A 21,673-nucleotide genomic window follows, 5' to 3' on the forward strand; every position below is an offset into this window, starting at 1 on the left:
TTTGCCAGATGGTGATTTCAAATGTGTTAAATAGTTGTGAATGAATTACATTTTTGTTTGGCAACAGGTCTGGGTGTGGATTGTAAACAAGCAAGACACAGACCAACAGATGTACTGGTTGGGTTGTGATTAATACACAAAGACAGATATACAATGTAACCCACTAAGTCAACGTAACTGGGCTGTTATTTGCTGACATCAAACTGGGAGAGGAGAAAAAACGCAAGTTTGCCTTATGGCTGGTCCCACAATTCCCTCATTGTTTTCTGTTTCTCTTCTTCAGAGTTGTAAACACTGACACCTGCATTGAGACATGCTGCTGTAAAAAAAGGATTCATGAGGTCTGTCAGTCCAAAGTGTGACTTCATGTGTGGTGCCCAGGTAGATTTAGCTAGAAGAAAACCTGCCTGGATAAATGAAATCACTGGCTATCAAGTTGGGTGAATTTTACCTGTGAATGCCTCATTTTAATCTCTTTGTAATAACTTAAGTTTGGCCACACACCTCTCTGAGCTGCTTGCGCTTCAGTAAATGCACTGGAACAACTAGTTTCCAATCAGCATCAACATGCTAATGTCTCTTTGTCTTTGAAGAATGGTTTACCCCATTTACATCTGGAATGTCGAGTAAATTAAGAGGGATGATTTGTGGATGCACGCTCGTGAACAGCAGACTAGGGTGTTTGGATAAAAATATAGAAAACACAATGCTAAACAAAAGCTAATTATTGATATTCATGCACAGTAAGTATTTGTATTATATGTAAATGTAGTTATTTAACACCTTTTACACCTATAATATGTTGATACAAACCAATATTTCCATTTTTGCTTGCTTAAAGACAACTACAAATGTTAACTGGCCTGTAAATGTATCAATACTCTTCTGTAGTATATTCAACTATTCAATAATCCCAAGTTTTCATAATAATGTAACAGTTATACTTGCACTATTTTTATTTTAATCATATTGCAACATTAGGAATTTAGTAAAGATGCAAAATATTAGGCTTACAATTGCTCTATCAGTTCATTATTTTTGATTCCTTGACATTAGTTTGCAAATAAAGAAATCAACCTATGTATAAATACAATTAAGCCATTGATAGTTTTCATATATACCATGTTTCCTCAGCCTTATTTTCTATAATTTAAGATAAGTTCAGAGGCAATAATTACAATAAATAATGTCAGCAACAATTGATTGTTAGTTATTATGAGCTGTTAACATAAATTTGTTTGAGAGAGTGAAAGTCATCCTGTGTTTTGGAAAAAAAACAAGTATAACAAACCTTGTATTCTCATGTGTGAATACGGATTAAAATAAGTCAGTACAATTTAATTTGTACCCGGCGACCCCTCTGTTATCTCACAGAAGAGCAGCTTAAACCTTCACTTTAAAAAGAAGTACTCAAAGCTTAAAACAAAATGTCTCTTTAATTTGTAAGTGTCAACAGCAGTACAAAAGATGGAGTGATGTGAGAAGCTTTATGTAACACAATTTCTGTCTCTTTTACAGAAAAGGAGGAAATTCTTGAGGTAAATGAGCTTTACACAGGCAGTTCCTCAGCCCAGTGTTTCATCGTTACAACGGACTGAGCCGCACAGAAAATGGTGTTACATTATAAGATGCCTGAATCAATCCTGTGGGGATAATTGAATCATATACAGTCTCCACATTCCTGTGGCGCCCAGATGTACCCAAATGTCACTCATTGGTTTTTGTTTGTTCTTGATATAGAGTATTAATACTACCAAAGCTGAGGAGATCGCTCTCCACACACACCACTGTAAAATTATTCACCTTAAGTTTACCTCACGTCAATACTGCACATGGAAACCAAAGACTTGCCGGTGTACACTTTGAAGCCAAGCAAAACAAACATTAAAAAAAAAAATCTCTTTTTTTCATTTTTGCAATAATACCCCGAGCAAATATTTGATCTTTTGTACTGTATAAAGAAGAATGTGAACACAAATGTGATGGCAACATTATTTTTAAGTTGAATTAAAAACTTTACATTGGACTGTACAAGATATTATGATAAACTATTTACATATTCAGACATAAACTTTTTTTTAAAGCAGCAACAGACACTATGTATTTCATTTTCTCTAATAACACCCAAACAATACTTGCCATGGGCCTAGGTACCTGCCAGAAAGAAAAAGAAAAAAAAAAAGATTTCTACGCAGAAATTGTAATTGTATCAGGCTGCCAGCGATTTCAGTGGCTCCAGTGATTGAAGAGCCACACACAGTGTTGCTTGAGAGACAACTCTAAAAAGCAAAGTACCAGAGACAACCATAAATATTGCCCGAAACAACAAATTTTACACTTCTGAACAGCAGCTAGCATTTCAGTCCAGCATGTCAGTGAATTGTGCTGATTAAATTAACACAGAGAACATTCCCACCATATACATCACAAAGTTTAGACAGGAAAAAAAAAATCATATTACAGTAAGTAATGTTGAAACAGAATACAAGCTTTTGTCTTCAGACGTCCATTCAAACATTTGCATTTGTCTAACAAGAGGATTAAGAGAAAACAAGTGTGAGGGCTACATCTGCAGATGGCTGGATAGTCATGAACATGTTCATTTAAAAAATCTGAAACATACAAAAAAAAAAGATGGCAAGGAGATAATTAACCAAGAAAACTGCTCTGTCGTTTTTTTGACACAATACAACTAAATAAATATTTGCACGCTCCCACCTTTTGAAATAATATAACATTTGAACATAATTTGTGTTTGAAACAGTCACTCAAAAAAACACATTCTGTTGTGATAATGTAAATGCTAGCCAAATGCATGCACGTGAGTTTAGGAGCTACTCATAAGAAATTTGCCATGAGTGCCGTAATAAAGAAGACACAAGTAAGACTGAACAGCACAGCATTGCATCATGATCAAAGGAACAATATTGGATTATTATTTTTTACGTCAAGTGCTTGTTGTTTAAATGAGTACCTTACTTGTAATAACTGTATTATAAAAGTCTAATGACTATAGATTTGTATTTCAATTGGTTCTTTGAATACTCAAGGGGAGAAACTAACTAGATATTGAGCAAATGAGGTGCTTCTTTCTGTCGAAGGTCCAATACGGCTCCGCTCCAATAAGCAGGAAGAAAAGTTCAGCATCTACATGAGGTACAGTGACTTGTCAGGTTTTAAAACACATGAGACCGTGTACAAAAATAAAACTTAAAAAAGAGAGAAGGTAAACAAGGACAGCCAAATGCATAACTTAAACTTCACTAATGAACAAAAATATATTTTCCTATGTTATATTTACAATAAATTCTAAATGAGATGGCAAATTCACTGACAACTATTTTTTGCTCCAATTCATCAAGTAAGTTTTGCTTCTTTTTTTTCTTCCGTTGACCATGATTGTCTGTGTTGTTGTTGTTTAACTGACAATTTTAGAGCCAGCAGCGGCTAATAATAAATACAATATGTTGATACTCTACAGTTTCAAATACAATATACAATGCACTGAAGTCTGGTGTTTTTCGCGGCCGACAGAGCCTGCTGTTGAATTTTCTGCTCGCTTCCTTGTGCTGAGTGTCTCCCCTTGGCAGCCCTGAAGCTTAGAGAAAGTGTTCATTCATCATACGTGTCTTTGCATAAATAAACAAAATATGTAGAGAAAAAAAGACTCAAATCTGGCAACTGTGAGAGCAAACCCACTTGAGTCAAACTGGGGGATTTTGTTCATTCAGGGTGTTTTTTTTTTCTTCCTCAAACAGCTTCACATTAATCAGAATTGATAAAAATACAATTTCTATCCAGTGCTTATAACACTTATGAAACATTGTCTCCTCGTGAGTTCTTGTTGTCATTTTTTTCTTTCTTTTTTTTTCTTTTTGCTGTATAAGCACAGTCAAGTCTCAGTTCCGTGAAGAGTCCTTTATAACTATCAGCCAACTAAAGCAATGTGGCATGGTCATTAAAATATTTACAATCACATACAAATCAATCTAACCACCAGCAAACAGGAGCAAACAGCTTGAAAATACTTAACAGGTTGACTTGGAGGGAAATCCACTTGGGTTTGTTTGTTTGTAGGAGAGTGTTCTTCAAATGTTTTGTACCTCAATGAGAACAATGTAGAAAAGATGTGATGGAAAAACAATTGGAATTGTTGATGAGGTGTTTTACAAGACTTAATATAAATGCTTCCAAAAAGTAGGAACAATGCAAGCCAGCTCTGAAAAGGTTTTGACAATACGAGTACAGAAGATAACAGTGCTAAAGTGATATTAAGAACCATCTGTACCAATTATAGCTATTGGAGAAAAATGCAGTGACCAGCAGTAGGGATCTCAACTAGTTAAATCCACTGACCAGCCATTCAGATCCTTCAAAAAGCTCTGCTTTCCTGCTGAAATGGACGGGTTCAAGGGCAAGGGAGGGGAATAGCTGGACTCATGCATTAATAATGCTGTATTTCAGATGATACCCAGTCGTCAGTCATTTTAATAATCCCCCACAGCTTGATGTACTTGTTCCATCTGCTCGCCAGTGCCTGGTGATTGGACCGGGGTGGGAGCCCTGTTGAGGCCTTACTTCCAGCACTTTGATGGAGAGCACAATGAGTGACACACACCCCATTTTTATTGTTTCCCATCCCTCCCTGGTGTTTGCTTCTTCTCTGAGCCAGATGGCGCCCCCTGGGTGCTGAGGTTGCCACAGGCAGGGGTCAAAGCAGGGCATTGCAGGAAGGGGAGCCACTTAGACCTTATGCCCTGTAAAGAGGATCTGAGTCGCAACATCAAGGCCCTGACCGCTAGAGGAGCTTTATCTGACTGCAGGCTCCAGAAGGTCACCGCTTGTCAGCTTTTTGCTGATATTAGGAGGGACTTTGTCCTTGTTGCTTCTGAGTCTTTGCATGTCATGTTAAGTGCAGTACAAAAGCTGATGAGATTATTAAAAATAAAAAATAAGGCTCAAAGGTGACAGAATGAGAATTAATTTTAAGTGCACGCGTTAAGCTACCTGTCGTGTGACGAGACAGTTTGGGAAACGATTTTAGGGTTATCCCCATAAACTGTCACTTCTTTTAAGACTGCTTCAGTAATCAACTCATTGCATCAACCTAATGACTGTGCTCTGCTTTAAGACTTCTTAGTGTCAGTTTAAGATTTACAATGTCTAAAAAGAATTAAGATTGAAAAAAAATGAAGTTCTCAGACCTAAGACTTTAAACTTGCCGTCCAAATGGGGCTAAAGCGTTTATCAGAACATACTGTAGCTACACATTGTACAACATCAATTTGAGATTGTAATGCCCCCAAAGCTGCCTTTCACTGCGGTTCCAATCCCTCAGATTGGAGGCCTTTGGCCCTTTAGCATCCTGGCCTGATTACAATCGCTCTGATTAAGAACTTGGTAAGTCAGACTGGGCTGCGGAGCTGGAAATGAGTGAAGGATGCCACAGTGCTCTCTGTGTGTGGACTGGGAGGAGGAAATGAAAGGGCTGGCCGGTTTCATTGATGATCACTGCATTGGGCTCCCTGGAGGACAGCTAGCATCACGAGCTACCGACCAGAGATGTCACATACTTTAACCTCCTGCAGAGCCTTGTGCCTCCAAGTTCCTGAGTTTGTTCATTTTGGGTAAATTAAAGAAAGACTGGATAATGAAGCTGCATTAAGAGATCAAGAGATTGTCTAAGACTCTCATAAGACTTTACCGATTTTAGAAACAACTTGAAATGTTTGGCACCTCAGCACTAAATTTTGTGTAATAACAATCAACGAAAAACTCAATAATAATAATAATTATTATAATAATTATAATTTCCCTCTGTAATAAATTGGTATCACTCGATATGAATTTTGAGATATTTTATACTGGTAATATTTTACTCTTGATTTAACACATTCACAAGCTGTTGGCTGGCACACTATACCTGAGTGAGTATATTATTCCCATTTTGAACAGTTACATCATATATCAAAATCCTCTAATTGAAGAGACAAACAAGGTAAGTGACTGTTAAGAGTCCAAATCTTACATCAAATATTGATATTTGATGTATATATGTCAAATATCAAATGTTCAATTTCAAGTTCTGTCTTTTGTTCTAGGCATTAATCTAATTGTGTAAATGTCTATGATCACAATGAAAACATAAACAATGACATTAAAAAAATTCTAAATTACCACAACCAAACTGCTTCACACACTTGAAGAAACACTTAAGACCAAATAGCTTTTGATTCTGATGAAGCCACCTCCGCATGCTGGCTCCTAAATGATACATCATTGTTATTTTTTCAAAACATCCTTGTGTGGTGTTTTTTTTAAAGTTTTTTTTTTTTTTTTTTACTTATGCTCTTTCCCTCCCTCAGATCAGGTCAGCCCTCGGGCGTCCTCCTGTGTAAGTGTTGTGTCTGCACCGGCCTCATCCATCAAAGAGGTCTCAGTTGGCGTTGACTGGCTCTTGAGTGTCATTTTCACTGCTGTAGTCTGTTTTGGGCTCATCCTCGAAATCTTCGTACATGTCCATCTCCACCACGCCGTTGACCGGCAGACTGTTGTTCGCCATGGTGTGGGGCTCTAGCTTCATGTTGTAGGTGGCCTGGATGACAGGAATGGCCGGCTCGGGACTCGCCGAGGCACTGGAGCACTCCGAGGTCATATGAGGTGAGGGTGTGGTGGTTGCCATGGAGATGGGCCCGGGATACATCATACTGGCGCTGGTTGTGATCGGAATCTGAGGTGGTTGTCTGGATGGAGGAGAGAGATTAAAATAAGATTAATAACTTAATTTATTTTATTGATAGAACAGTGAACAGCCAGCGCCAAATGAGGAGAAAGAATTGGAAAACCCACGAACTCAAACGTCCATTCTTTTATACAAATATAACCTTAAAATATGATAAAAGAACAGATGGAAAGGATACCAAAATTGTTGCTGAAAAAGCAGAAAAGACCTAAACTCTATGTTTTTACTGATTGCAGCACTTAAACGAAGATGGTTGGATTAGGGGTTTCCCACACCAGTGTGCACAAGGCCAGCGGCTCTGTGAAAATGATTTGGGGAAAAATAGGTTCTCCTGACAGCTCCCGTTTTGAGCTGTTCAGAAACACTACCCAGTTTATTGGTGACATAAAACCAATACGTGGTTAGTGCTGCTCTTGTCTGCTGTTGCGCTGGATGATTGATAGTCCAGCCGCTGACGCTTATGACTGACATGGGAACACCTGGAGAAGGGTTCTCCTGCTAACCACACACAGTAAATTAAAGTGTTAAGCTTCAGACTGCTGCCCTCCAGGCTTCTGTAAGACTATACTTACTGCTTATATCCTGTAATAATATCTGCACCTCATGCTCCATTTGCAGACTGCTATTGTCTAAAATTAAAAATGAGAACTGTTGAAAAGCCCATTTTAATGGGCATGTCAAGCCCTTGTCTTTTAAACCAACACAGAAAAACACTGGCTTTTGGAAATTGTATTTATATTGTATGAGAAAAAGCTCCAGGGAGACAAAACGCTGCAGTCCCTGTCGGTATGTTTTAAGATTGTTTGTGTGATAGTGTGGTTACATGGTGGGTTGTGTGACTGCATGCCTACCCCACAGTGAAGAACTGCCTCATTTCTTGTCGCCTTGACCGCATCATCTGCTTGTACTCGCCAATGCGGAGTTTTTTTCCGTCAATAATGCAGGTTCTCTTGGGCCGCGGCTTGTACTTGTAGTTTGGGTACTTCTCTAGGTGGAGCTTACTCAGACGGGCCTGCTCCTCGTAGAATGGCTGCTTGTCCTGGTTAGTCATTGACTTCCACCGAGAACCTACACAGCACGGCAGATGAACACACACAGGAGAAAACGATTTCAGTAACATAGAGATTCAGAGAACAATAATGTTTTGAAATTCACAATCCAGTCACATTTAACCTTAACCATCTAACCCTACCCCTAACCCAACACTGGGAGAGCTTAATTTATATCCGAATTGTCCTTAATAAGGGCAGACGTTTTCTAGCACAAAGTCATGTGGCAAGATTTATTGTCCATTCCACACCAACCACTTGATAGCCCTGCCTTTGCACATTATCTGAGACGTAAGACAAGCCTCGATGTCAAAAACAACAAGCCGGAGTGGTAAATACTACGGCTCTGCGAAGTGTCCTACCAGGTAGTGGATGACAGCACTTTTAACAGCTCTGATGAATGGACTCCAGTGCTGAAGGGACAAGACCCATTTAGCCTCTGTCATTTTTCATGACAAACACTTATGGTAGCGCTGGGCTATAAATCCATCTGTGTGCCGAGGTGAACTGGCTCTCAGTGGCCTCTGAGATAACACACCTTCCTTCCTTTAGATACCAGCTGCTTTGGCAGATCGTCTTTACTCATCACTGTTAAACAAACCCATGGAAATAATGTCTGTTTAAAGTCTATGAGGTTTAACCAAAATTCAGACAAATAAAGGAAATCTCTGCTGCTGTTTGACGGTACTGTTCTACACATACAAATTCTTCTCCCCTCTACAGTGCAATATGAAAGTAGTTTCAAACACTGCATATTTATCACTTATCAACGTTTAATTATTCATTGTTTTTTTAATTAGAAGTTAGTCTTACCCAAAATTTTGCTAATGTTGGAGTTGTGCATGTCGGGGAAGGCCTGGAGGATCTTGCGCCGCTCGTCCTTGGCCCACACCATGAATGCGTTCATTGGCCTTTTGATGTGAGGTTCGTTGGTGTTCCTTCCTCGAGCTTCCCTGAAGACTCGTGCCTCAGTGGATCCAGCGCCTCCTGTTGGCCAACAATAATAGGGTTGGGGTTTATCTCTGGCGCGATTGACTTTGGACCCTGGAATAGCCAGAGCAGGAATAAGAAGAGGGAACAAGGCAAGACATTGATTAAATGACGAGCCTTTTTCAAACTCTCCATTGTCTATTAGGGTAATCGCTGCTATCATCATCATGAACATTATTTCAGATGAGTGCAGCTCTTCAGACCCTAATCGAGAGAGTAGACTTAACATTGAGCTGGAAACCTGACTCACCAGGCTTGTGTTTAATGTGTAATAAAAGTGTGTCTATCCAGAACCAAAATAGAAGCTTGTTCGTCAATGTTAATCAAATATTGTGTTCCCACTTTTATTCTCTGCTAAACAATTTTATATATGACAATTGTAGTATCCATATGTATGGGTACTAATATACATATGCAGGACTTGACAAAATCTGGGAGGAAATCTGCAAAACTCAGTAAAGCATTTTTCCAAAATACATATTTTATATATATACACACAAACAAATTCCGACATTTCCTCATTTGCTTTACTCTGTTTCTTCTTTCTTTTTTCTCTCTCACATACACACAAACAAACAAACCAGACGCACATTTTCGATGAGAGCGCTCCGTTTCTCCAAAGTGCTGTTTCTCAATCAGGGCATTCACAATCAGCATAAGAGAGTTTCTCTCAGTATTAAACTGTACATCAGACTGATAATGATTTCTGTTTGCATGCGCATTTGCTTGCTTTTATATGTAAGATGTGAAAGAATTAAATAAAAGCAGTATGAATATTTAAACAAACAAAAACATGTTGATAAACAAGGCTTGAAAAATAAGACAAAAAAAGCCTTCCATATGCTATGATACATCTTTAATGATCTCAAATCTGGAAAAGAAAGCTCGGGATGACTCATGCATATTTCATCATCCACATGTGAAGGCTTCTCATTAGACCATTCCACTTGCAGCCTTGGCACATGTTACCTGGGGTTTGATTTCTATTATTATTTCAGTTGATAAACAAAATCAAACTCTTAATGAGTAATGGAGGACTGTGAGGAGACATTAATTCACAGAGAGCTCGTTCTGCTCTAATCACTGAGGAAGCCGAGGAGTTTGAGTGTCTTTGCTTTGGAGAAGCATGTCCTCTTTTCAAAGCTATTACATGAGACAAGTGCTGAAAAGGCGATATATATATAATCACACACCCACTACCTATGATAGAAATCAGGGTGTGGTGGAAGGTGGATTATGTGTGAAGTGTATTTAAGGTGCTGCTGCCTACTGGGAGACATGTTTCTCCCAGTGAGAAGGGATTTTCACCTGCTCATGTTTAACAGTCAAGCGGCCAAAGACTCTGAGACTTGCCTTTTATATGGAACGCCCGGGAAATTATATTTTTCATTTTGTGTCCCTGCACTATCTGCTACTGAGATATTTTCCTGTTTAAGATTTGAACTACTTCCTGTTAATGGAAATAACAATTAAGTCAAAAAGAACATGTTCTGGTATCTTCTCAAAATCATGATTTGGGACTTCAGCAAATGTACATTATTCAAAAAGAGGAAACTATAAAATAAATAAATACCAATATATTTACATTTTTTGTACTAAAATATAGATTTCTCTTGTCAATATCTCGTAAAGTATAGTTTACAATCAATATATAATCTCAAATTGAAAATATGTAAAAATCCTTGGATCGGCATACATTTGTGTTACTTTTATATTAAACATGACAAATAGTGAATGATATATTTAACGAACAATTCCCTCCAATTACAAAAAACAAATCTTACTTTAATCTTTATCAAGTTGCCCATATACAAATCCTAATCTTAAAAACCTCTGCCATTTCTTCACCTGATACACATATATAATTATCCTACACTTTGTTAAACACATATTCAAACTCTGAGTGCTGTGTCATATCCTGTCTGTTTGCCTTCACCTCCCAGAATGCTGGAGCCCTGAAGCCATCATGAATTCAGGAATAATACACTACCTTTGCTGCCACCGAAACCCCACAGTACGTTAATTTCATTTAGCATGCACTCACTGTACAGGATGAATTGATTTCACTTTGTTTGGTTTTGACAACCATGTTTATTGTGCAATGAAATGTGGTGTGGCGGAGGGCTGACAGTATCCATCAACGCGGGGCAATCTGCTGACTGTCGGGGCCAGATGAAGGTATTCATTAGCTCAGGAGCGCAACGCTCACTCAGACACGACAGCCAGTGTCTGCACCCCGGGATCGCTTGCTGTAATTTACGATGCCTCCCGTGCCATTACTCTATCACTGACACTGATTCAGCAATTTATATACTGGTTTGCATGCATACGGGCAGAGGTGAGCTTCTTATGGGGGGGGGGGGGGGACGGACAAAACAACTGCCTGCCATCAGCTAGTGCCACATCCATAGTTAGCCAGGAAACCAGCCACGTGACTTGGTTCATTGGAGGGAAGCCAGATGAGGCATGGCACATGGAAAAGTGTCTGCTGCAGAAAGACACAACAGCACTCTTACATCATTTGTTTCTATCTGTACAGAGGCAGGTGCTTTAGTCCTGGTTGTGTAAAAAAAACACAAAGTGATGCTTCACTCAGACCTAACACTGCCCCCGGGACACCAACAGCCTAACAGTTTGCCCTTTGACCTGAAATAATGAGTCCTTACAGTAATCGTGATTCCGTCTAAACGTTCTAGAAGGGCATCCAAAACTTCATGTGTGGATTAATTTGGCCCCCCATCCGCCCCCTGCAATATAAATAACTCAATCAGAGGCATTCTGTGCATTAAAACAGCCAGGCTTAGAAAGTCCCTAGAAACTGTCTCTGTCTTTTCAATAAAAATCATGACACTGCTCTGACATTTTGCAAATGAGCATTAACATTATTTTTCCTGGAGGGGCAGGGCATTCAGGCATCAGTTAGTTAGGTGTGTGATTGTGTAAATAAACACAGATGTTTAACAGTGACAGGGGCAGGCCCCCTGGGTGGTAGCTGCGGAGGGAGCGAAACAGAGGGAGTGTCGCTTAATAGAATTTATTGTGATTCATGAGGCCTGCAGCTCAAGTGTGACAGAGTGATTTGAGAATCCCCTTTTAATTTGTCTCTCCTGGAAACACTGCAGATGAGCAGCATGAATTACAGCGAGAGAGAGTGATTGTGTGTGTGTGTGTGTGTATTAGGGCAAGTGGGAGGAGGGGGGTAGAAAAACTAATGAGGAAGCGGGAAAAAAGGAGAGAACTTGAGAGAGAGAGAATTCAGTGAGGCCCAAACGCCTATCACACCTGTGAGCTGCAGGCTCAGACTCGACCGTGCACCGAGCCAGAGGGTAGCGCTGCCCCGGCCGTCCCCTCTCCTCCTCCTTTCTTCTCCCTACTCATCTTTGTTCTGCGGGCAGACCCATAATGTCACCCAGGAATCCGCTCAAGAGGATGAGCCTCAATGAGCAGGCAACAATCACGCAACCTGCCAAGCCCTCGCTGTTGGGATCAACACATCACCTCTGACTGAAGGCGTTTACCGCTGACAATAGAGCCTCTCCCTCCGAGCACGATCAGGCTAGATGAATGTGTATGGACAGACAGGACGCAGCGCTCAGTGGCCCCTGCTCCAGCCGGATCTCACAGCATGCTAATCAAACAATTACAAATTACAAGGGAAATAAGCCCTGCCATAACATGTCAATCCATTTTTTGTTTGGACGATTTGAGTTTTCTGGAGGTTGTGCATGTGTGTTCCTGTACTGTGTTCATTCTCATGGTCTATTTGAGGGTAAAGACTTTGCTCTAGGGTCAGGGTTAGAATTAGGTTTAGGGCAGGGTAAGGGTCAGGCATTTAGTTTGAGTGGTAAAGGTTAGGGTAAGGGGCTAGGGAATGTATTATGTCGATGAGTGTCCTCACTAAGATAGAAGTACAAACGTGTGTGTTTTGTGTGTGCACTTGTTAACTTGGGAACAAACGGGCAACCTGTTTAAACATGCAGGCTGTGGCTTTCACTTTTCTCCGCTCGATCCCCTCTCTGGTGCATTTAGCCTAAAAGAGGAGTCTAATCTTTCACAATATCCCAGCTTTGCACTCACAAAAGAAACACAGAACACACAGAAATGTGTTCTATGGGGTTTACATTTAAATTTGCCGACTTCAAAACAAAGCTTTCTTATTGATTGTGTTGACCTATTCAACTATTGTTGTTTTGCCTTGTTAAATCATTAGAGCCTCCTCATCTTATCTTTCTTCAAGGAAAAGTCCTCAACAGTAAAAAGCCGTAGCTTGATTCCCACAGCCTCAGTGCAAGAAAAAACCTCTTCAAACAATCAGCTGATTTTAAAGTTCAGAACAGCTCAGAGCTACTGAAGTAAAGAAACCCATCATGATCTGTAACAACAATGCAACACTGCTGTTCTTCTCATCCTATTCCATGAGGACTTTGTTAAAGACACTGTTTGGCTCAAGCTTCATCTTTTCTCACTCTCTGGTTGATGTTATCACACTGGGCGTTTAGATTAATTCTGTTTCCTGTCTCCACACATCTCTCAACAAGCTCTTTGTTCTCTGCGGACCCTCTGCAGTGGGGGGGGGGGGGGTGGTTTAGACAAACACGGCCTCAGCTACACAGCAACTCTATACTTCCATATGTGAATGAACAAAGGGCCCTGGCTGGGCTCAGGCCTTGGTGGTATTCTGCAATATTTTCATCATTGCTTAAAAAGACCTAATGAATTTGCGGTGGGACCGTGCATGTGGCTCGTGGCTTTGTAAAATGGAGTAAACTTTTATCCAGTTCCATTCCTTTGCAGACTTTTTTCCAGTCCCTTCGTTAGGACTTAGGGTGCTGCGTGCTTCGCAAATATTAGCTTAAGCAACCTAAAGCTTTCTGTGAGCTGCTGTGATGACAGAGGGCCGCTGTACGCCGGGCCCGGCTCAGTGTGGCTGCTCTGTTCTGGAGGGAAAGCTGCTGCACACCAAGGGGCTTTCACACCCTATGTAAGGGCTGGGAGGTACACCCAGTAATTTTCCTTTTCAGGAAACACCAAAGTATATACAGTGTGTTCTGAATTACTGGGGGAAAGTGTTGTTGGAATACAGAGGAGTCTCCAAATTAATTTTCCCCTTGCTTTGCCAAAATGCTCCCAAAATAATTATAATTATGATTTAAATTATGAATTCCGAAAGTGTTCCGTGAAAACGACATTTTGCCCGTCAGAAGAAATTCCGATGCTTCGGTTAAAAATGTGAGAAGTTTGGTTGAAAAGTAAATACTTTTATGATGTGCTAGTCTTATATAACCACTGCTTTGGTAGAATGAAAATTACTGTGGCATTTAAATAACTGTAATATGTAAGACTGGCAAAAACATTTGTAAACCAAGTGTATCCTGGTTTTAACCCTGCCATCTACATGACCTCTGACCTGCAAATCATTAAATCAGTGCTGTGTAGGTTAAACAAGAAGGCACAAAAGGGGGGCAGTGAGAAAATGACTGTGTGCCTCTGTACGTCAAGGTATGTCGGGTGACGCCTTTTCACAGTAAACATGTTCGCAGTGGAGCAAACGCTTCGTGGTTCACATCATTCGACAGAATGTGTTTTCCTGTTGGTGAAGCTGAGAGACAGGCACATATATTTGTGGCATAAAGGGAAGAAACGGCAACTTTGTGTTTTGAGTTATGTGCGCTGCCGTGGCTCCCAGCCATATCCCCCTGGGAAGAGGACCTCTCCTCTCCTCTAACCTCTGCCTGCTCCTAATCCATAGCCCACTGGGAACACTGATGTGAGGCGTCTGACGCGAGCCGTTCCCTCAGCTTTCAGCCGGGACTTAAAAGGACACAACTGCCCTGATGTGCGCTCTGTTTCGGTCCCGACTCCACGGCAGCCACAAACGGAAGGTTCCCACTGGGAGAGTGCACACTGCAAGGATATCTGTCCGAGCAGTCAGATGGGTGGGATGGATCTACTGCTGTGGCTCACGTGGGAAACATGTCAGTGGGTCCACTAAATGCAATCCTATTTCTCATCTTCAGGATTGGGTGTGATGCGAAACAAGTTCAGTAAAAAGAAAACATTGGCTTTTGAATTTGTAAACATTTTTATGGGATATAAAAATACATATTTATAAATGTCTGAAAGTCATGTGGCTGGTCTTTAACATATGTTAACCAATTATACAGAAGCATTTCTCTTTAAAACTGATGGGAAATGTGTCTGAAATGCTATTTAAAGTTGTCGATGGGTTACATTGTCCTGAGAAATATCTCTCCCTCTGCCTTCAAACTGTTTGAGGCATCAAAGATGAGTCAGACACATTTTCCTCTTTGCTCTGTCTCTGAAGTGCCATGGAAACTGCCACAAATATTTATGCCGGACAAACATTGGTGCACGGAGGTTATCCTCGCTCCTGTGATGGAGTCAGCGCCACAAAAGGAGATGACGCTTTGTCACACTGGTGCAACCCCGAATTTACACCCCTTCGCCCAGGACCTCAAACAAGCACAACAGCAGCAGGAGCCGAGCTTGGAGAAAAGCCAGCTTTGTCCTGAGACACCCTTGTCCTCCGCTCACCTACCTGTGAAAACCTCGGAGCCACGTTTTATTTCAAACGGCCTTCGCCCCAACCCCCACTTTTACACTCGTGCTCTTTTTTTTTGCACAGACCCATTCAAACCACATCACCATCAAATTCTGAACTATGGAGCAGCCATCAAAACTAGTCCAGAAAAGTATTTGTGAAATAGTTTGGATCTTGCCGAAAGCTCATCAGATGTAAAAACAATTAAGAACAATTGTGTGCGATGAAAATGAAGAAGAGATAAAACTGAAATTTGATCCTACCATCTAGATCCTCTGGCCTGGTGAGGTCAATAACTCTGTGGCCGATCTTCCCATCCTCGCCCAGCTTCCCGAGGTGGTGGCCAATGCTGTCAAAATGCGCCCGCTCCTACAGGGGAAATACAAACAGTCAGGTACACTAACAAACACATACATTCATGTTTTTACAGTGATACAATTGTAAAAGTAACCCCATCAGGAATCCTAAATTTTGAAAGGAAAAACATGTCTTTGATAAATGGAGGGTTCTTTGAAGAGCTGCTCTTTTGACATGAGCTGGATGTAGCTTTTTCCTCTCTCATCTCTCTATTCAGCAGCTGCTATAATGGATGACAGGAGGTAGAGAGACAGTGAGGGCCAGGGGTGCTGTAAATAGATTTACAGAAGGATACTTTGTGATCCCGAGCACACAATGGGGCCGTGGCCCTCTTTGCAGTGCTCAGATTTTCCTCTGTAATCTTCTCCTTACATCCTCCCTTCCAGTCTACAGCGCCCAGAGCTCAGCGCCCATCATTTATTCAGAATTCATGCTTTGGAGAACACACCGTGTTTTCCCGTTTGTCATGTCGCTTTGTGCTCAGATTAAACTTGGCATCATGTTGTACTTGACGCACAATGAAACCCTGTCATTCAGCGCTCCGTGACAATATTAAATGTCATGTCCGTGTGCATTTACAGAATAAAATAACAGCTTTCGGGGGGCCTCTGAATAGTTGCTGCACATTACACTTAATGTATTATGCAAGGGGAGAGTGCCGACTGCTGCTGGCTCCATTGTTGAATGACCTACTTCCTCAGTGAATACACAGGGCATTAGCAAAGGGCTGTCTTCCTCTCTAAAGACTCAACTAGGAGATGGACACTTTGACTCTGCATGATACAAATAATCTCCCCCCTTTGCCTGGATGACACTAAAAGCAGGCATGTTGCCACCATTCAGAGAGAAAAGCATTTGTTTTACTCGCAGGATGAGTGTTCAGTGTCTGCCAGAGATATACTCTACACTGACCTGACCTCTGCCTCCTTCCTTTCTACACGTCTATCACATGCAGTCTGAACAGATACTCAGGTAGAGTCCTCACACAATGCTAACAGCTCCCCTGCCACACACAGACACCAACACACATTAATCTTTCAGCCCTTTCTTTGCAACGCATTGCACAATCGTGTTGTTTTTTCACTTTTCTCCCACAGGGAAGTTCTTTTCCTCTTAAAATAATAGACAAAGGTGCTGAAAAATTTAGCAGACCTAACCATTGTAATTTAAAATATTTATTTTTACAGCTGGTTTTGATTTATCTTGTTGTCGTCCCCTGTCAGATAAAATCATGTTCGTAACAACAGACATCAGTAATCACAACCCCACATTACCAAAAACAAAATTAAGAAATCAGTCTAAAATGTGTTTGCTTTTGTATAAGCAGATTTTCCAGGGAGTTACAAAAAGATGACAGGCTGAAGGATGGAGACAGTTCAAGTCCATTTGAGGCCTTTCACAGTATTTTGATTATCCTCATGCTTTTATTTATTCAAGAACTATTCCTCAAAAGAAGGGGAGACAGAAAGAGCTCTGCAATTTGCCATCATATTTGAAGGAGTAGTCATTATTTATCGCCAGCTGAGTGATTCTGATATACAATTAACCACTACCTGCTTATGGCCTGTGATTAGAGCCTGTCTGTATGACGGCCCTTTGCTTACTTAAGTGTTTTCTAATTATGACATATGTGGTGGTCCCTGCTGGGAGAGAGGATGCTTTGTAAAGACAAGATGGAGTACGGGGCCTTTCCTGGTGTCACATTCTGTATGAAGCAACACACGCATGGGCATGCACGCACACCGGCCCGTATTCATCACCCAGCCACATTATTGCTCTTAATGAAAGAAGCTAGCAGCCCGATGACAAAGTGACTGATGTGTGATTAGCTGGATGGGCACTGGTGCTGCTTCTGAAGCTACTTGGACAGTCCACCAGGAAGACACAGCGTTCACAGGGACTGCATGTCTGTAATAAAGTAGTCATCTCGTCCCTCTTCCGCGCTTGGGCGATCCCCCAGATCAATCAAGTCCTTTTATAAGCTCATGATCATTAAGCATCATGTTGGGCTGAGAAGGAGAGAGAACCGGGGTCATCAATCAATGGATTTCATTAATAACTAGCTCGCTGTTCACTTCTTTTTCCATTGCGCGGTCACGTGATCAGTGAACATCAGCACGTCAGACAGCTGGGACGAAGACTGAATGAGGCTCTTGTTTGAGGTAGCTTCACTTGACATAACGTGCACGCTGGGGCTTCTTGTGCTTATATAGAGTACATGCACGTGCACTTTATACGAGGCAGCTTTTTATCTACTGTAATATAAAGGTGTGGCAATGATAAGTATCCCTTGCTGTCTTGTGTTATCTATGCTAATTAATATCTGAGCAATATGGTACCACAAATTTTCATAAAATTTAATATACTGAGTTTAATATACTTATTGGTTATAAGTTTGGTAATTTATATCTGCAAATTAGAAATATAGTTGAAATTAGGGCCATAAATTATCTGCACGGCATCTGGGTTTTGTTTTAAGGCTGGAAAATGTTCAGTGAACTAATGCTGCTTTACTGCCCACGCATCAAGTGCTGTGATAAATTAATGGCACTTTTATTATTTTATAGTGTCATTAAATTTTTACTGATCACTCTGACAAAGAGAAGCAGCAAAGGACATGCAGTATTTAGAGAAGCCGGTATTCCTGCCAGGAAAAGAGCGGGAGAGAGTGAAAGTGAGGGATCCCATCAGTATATGGCTGATATAAAAAGGTATTTATAATGTGCAGTGCAAGGGAATAATAAAAGACACACAAAATACAGAAAATTTATGCTGAGAGGCCTCTGCAAGAAGTGGTTCATAAACAAAGTGGGATCAAAGAACAAATCAAGGATGACGAGAGGAGGTGAAGATAAAGAGACAGGAAACAAAAGATGTAGCTGTGCACATTATTCCTCTCCCACTCTGACCGCGACTGCTGGCAAGCACCCCGTCCCTCCTTCAAATGACTTCAGCATGCAGCTCTCCACCCCACAACTAAAATTATAGCAGCGCACTCAGAGCTGTAGTGGAAAACTGCCACCCACTATAATCTCATCTGCCCTGCCTGCATGCGCAGTGCTTTGTCTTTAAAGTTCGGTAACAGATTCACTTTGTTCAGTTGCACATGAAGTCACGAGCCAGTCCGGTGAACTTTGTGAGTCACTGAGGAAAAGAGAGAGGTAAAAAGCGGGTAGATAGCAGAACTTCTTGGGCGAGGGAACCTAAAAGAGCCCCTGTCAGTGCTGTAAAGGGAGCTTTAATCTGGCCGGCCACAGACCATGTGCCGGAGGCCTGCTGCTCTGCCCACAGGGTGTATTCTGGGCAGAGGCGGGTGGCGGACGGCCCTGTGTATTGTGCCTACTCCTGCTCTGTATTTAAGCAACACACTACCAATCCCGACACTCCTTCACTCTCTCCTTTGTAAATAGCTCCGGGCTATAGGCAGAGCCATATGGCCCGAGATTGTTCAAATACAGATGAAAGAAAAAACACACACTCTGTAGGAAGGTAGACTGCGGTGCTGATCAGCGTGTGGTCGTTTCGGAGTCAGCTCGGTTCGTTGGGTGTCCGTTTGTCTAAATGATTTTATAGGTTTCGTTTAACATCATAGGAAATAATCATGAGAAATCAATGTAAAACTTAAAAGACCAGAGGAAACCACAGGTGCGCTGTTGCTCCAATGAAGGAGTTTGGTGAAGAGATGCTGAACTGTACCAGGCGGGAGTCATGGCACAGAGGGCTGGACACTTTACTTTTAATCAGTCCCATAAGTTGTTGATTCCTTGTAAATGGACAAACAGACTTTGGTACATTTTGTCCAGGTTAAAAATCTCACTTTATTTTGCTATATTTGAATTAATCGATATTAAATTCCTTATTGTTTTTCTTAACACTTTTCCCCCTAATTTGTTTCATTTTGAGAGCAAAACTGAATCAAAGAATGAATGAGGGGATACAGACGCACAGTAAGCTGACATGTTTGCTCAACAGTGATTATTTACGGAGAAAACGGCTTCATTTCTTTCACGCGGCTGGCAGCCACGACAGTTCTCTCCAAATATAACCAGTTGCCAACTTAAAGTCACATAATAGTCTTGTTATTTTTCTGGCCATGCATGTATAAAGTAAATTATATGTTTAGCCCTCTCTGTGAAATCTGACAGCAATAACTACTGTCATTTCTGAGATCTCTGAACTATTGGTAAAATCCCGTCCTGGCGTTTCCTCCACGTTGGAAAGTATATGATCGCATGTGTTTAACATTTTCACGATTGGAAACCTTCAGCAGCTGCAGCGGGGCCCTAAACAGCCACTTACAGTATGTTTGATAATGTGCTGAACTGGCTCTGGTTATATCACACACCTGGTATGTGGCGGGCTGAAGTCAGTGGCTCTCTGACCACAATATAGGGCTTTGTGTATCAAGTGTCAGTCATCACTGTGGTCTGCGGCCCTCTGAGTCTCCTCTCCGAGGGTCTCGGGCTAAGTCCCTCAACAATCTGTCCCAGCCGTGATGGAGACAAAGAGTGCACTTTAACATGGCCTCCGCTCCTCACAGCTCACTGCCTCATCTGTTTTGTGTTTTTATTGTAACCAGTTGCAACGTTATTTATAAGTCTGCAGCTTTTCCAGTAGTTTTTTGCTAGTTTTGAACCATTTAAATGTTAAGTACATCCAGCCATGCGGTAAACCCACAGTTACTTTCATTCAGGCTGTTGCTCTCTTTTTTACCCTGAGCTCTCCCTTTGCTTAAAGCCTAATGCAGGCAGCAGCAGAATCAACAGTAGCAGCCACAAAAGGCTGGCATCTGTTCTATAGGAGTCGTCCTCAACATCACACAGAGCAGAGATGGCCAGCTATTCCAGTCCCATTCGTACTGCCAGGCCATCACCTCATTTGTTTAAAACAGAGCTAAGAAAGGCCTTTAATTAAATTAGGGAGCTTTAACAAAAAGAAAATGGTGAGATAACCCCACAATTGGCTTTGTGCTGCTGTAATGTTTATGTTTGTTTCTATTATAAGTTAATTTTTTGTTAACAGCCATAACTATCATTATTCAGAATTAGTTATATTTTGTCAAATCCTGAAAATGTGACCCTTCAGTGTGAATTTAAAATTACATGAAGTCAAATGTATTTCTAATGTGTGTGGGCTTTGGGATATTCTGTCATACATTAGAACATATTAGAAATTGTATTTCGTATTTCAACTGTGCGTACGCTTTAATTGAATTAAGACTCAACCATCTCAGCCCTGTGACACATTTCAGACACACGTTGAGTTTTTATGTTCTTCTCTTCACTGCTGAGATCATTTGTGTTGACCTCATGTATTTTTTTACGGGTTTCCAGTCCTCAATGATCCAGAACTGTACTCTGGCTCCTTCGGGAGAATGAGAAGTTAAGCTGAAATCTCCTGCCTTATCAAACACTCCAGGTTGCACACAGCAGGATATTAAGAGACTGCAGCTTTCACCAAAAACCCTTTCACATATGGACAAGACCTCAAGACTTGTTGGACACTGGAGCTGTTATGTTTCTACTGCAACAATACCTCCCACTATAAATGGCCCTTTGTGGCCTATTCTTCTCCTCGCTCTTTGTCATATGTGCCTTGTGGTGAGCGTGGAATCACAGGTCTTCGCCACTGAAGCCAGCAGTTTCCCTGAATGACTGCAATAGGCCAGAAATTCACCATGTAAAATGACAACTGTAGGAAATAATGGAGCCACCACCGCCAAACGACCCTACCAAGATGCTGCCTTGATGTCTTTCTGGGGAAGAGCTAAAGACCTGACCTGGAACAGGAGCCCGCAGGAACACACACACCCACGCAGGCACATCTTATACAGAGTCATACATTATTTTTATTCTTTTGGCAAATGTGAACAATTGGACAAAGCATTAATGTAAGCAATCTTCACAATAGCACTTGCTGGCCACAGCCAGTGTCTGGGAGCTGAGCATAATCTAATTTGGATGGGCAAACCCT

At 41.2% G+C, this 21,673-nt stretch overlaps 1 protein-coding gene across 11 annotated transcripts in view; it reads right to left on the bottom strand.

The window, feature by feature from the left end:
• Positions 1-1,417: 1,417 nt before the first annotated feature.
• The window catches only part of sox6 (SRY-box transcription factor 6), a 132,942-nt gene continuing 112,686 nt past the window's right edge, over positions 1,418-21,673 (bottom strand). For all 11 annotated transcript variants that reach the window (XM_053435546.1, XM_053435574.1, XM_053435536.1 and 8 more), the window contains 4 exons: positions 15,607-15,712; positions 8,605-8,778; positions 7,594-7,810; positions 1,418-6,743 (listed from right to left, as the gene is read on the bottom strand). In XM_053435546.1, the coding sequence (XP_053291521.1) occupies positions 6,437-6,743; positions 7,594-7,810; positions 8,605-8,778; positions 15,607-15,712 (804 nt within the window). In that variant the 3' untranslated portion in view covers positions 1,418-6,436. The remainder of the gene's footprint in view (positions 6,744-7,593; positions 7,811-8,604; positions 8,779-15,606; positions 15,713-21,673) is intronic.

Source organism: Pleuronectes platessa, chromosome 1, assembly GCF_947347685.1.
Source record: "Pleuronectes platessa chromosome 1, fPlePla1.1, whole genome shotgun sequence".
NCBI classification, from domain to species: domain Eukaryota; kingdom Metazoa; phylum Chordata; class Actinopteri; order Pleuronectiformes; family Pleuronectidae; genus Pleuronectes; species Pleuronectes platessa.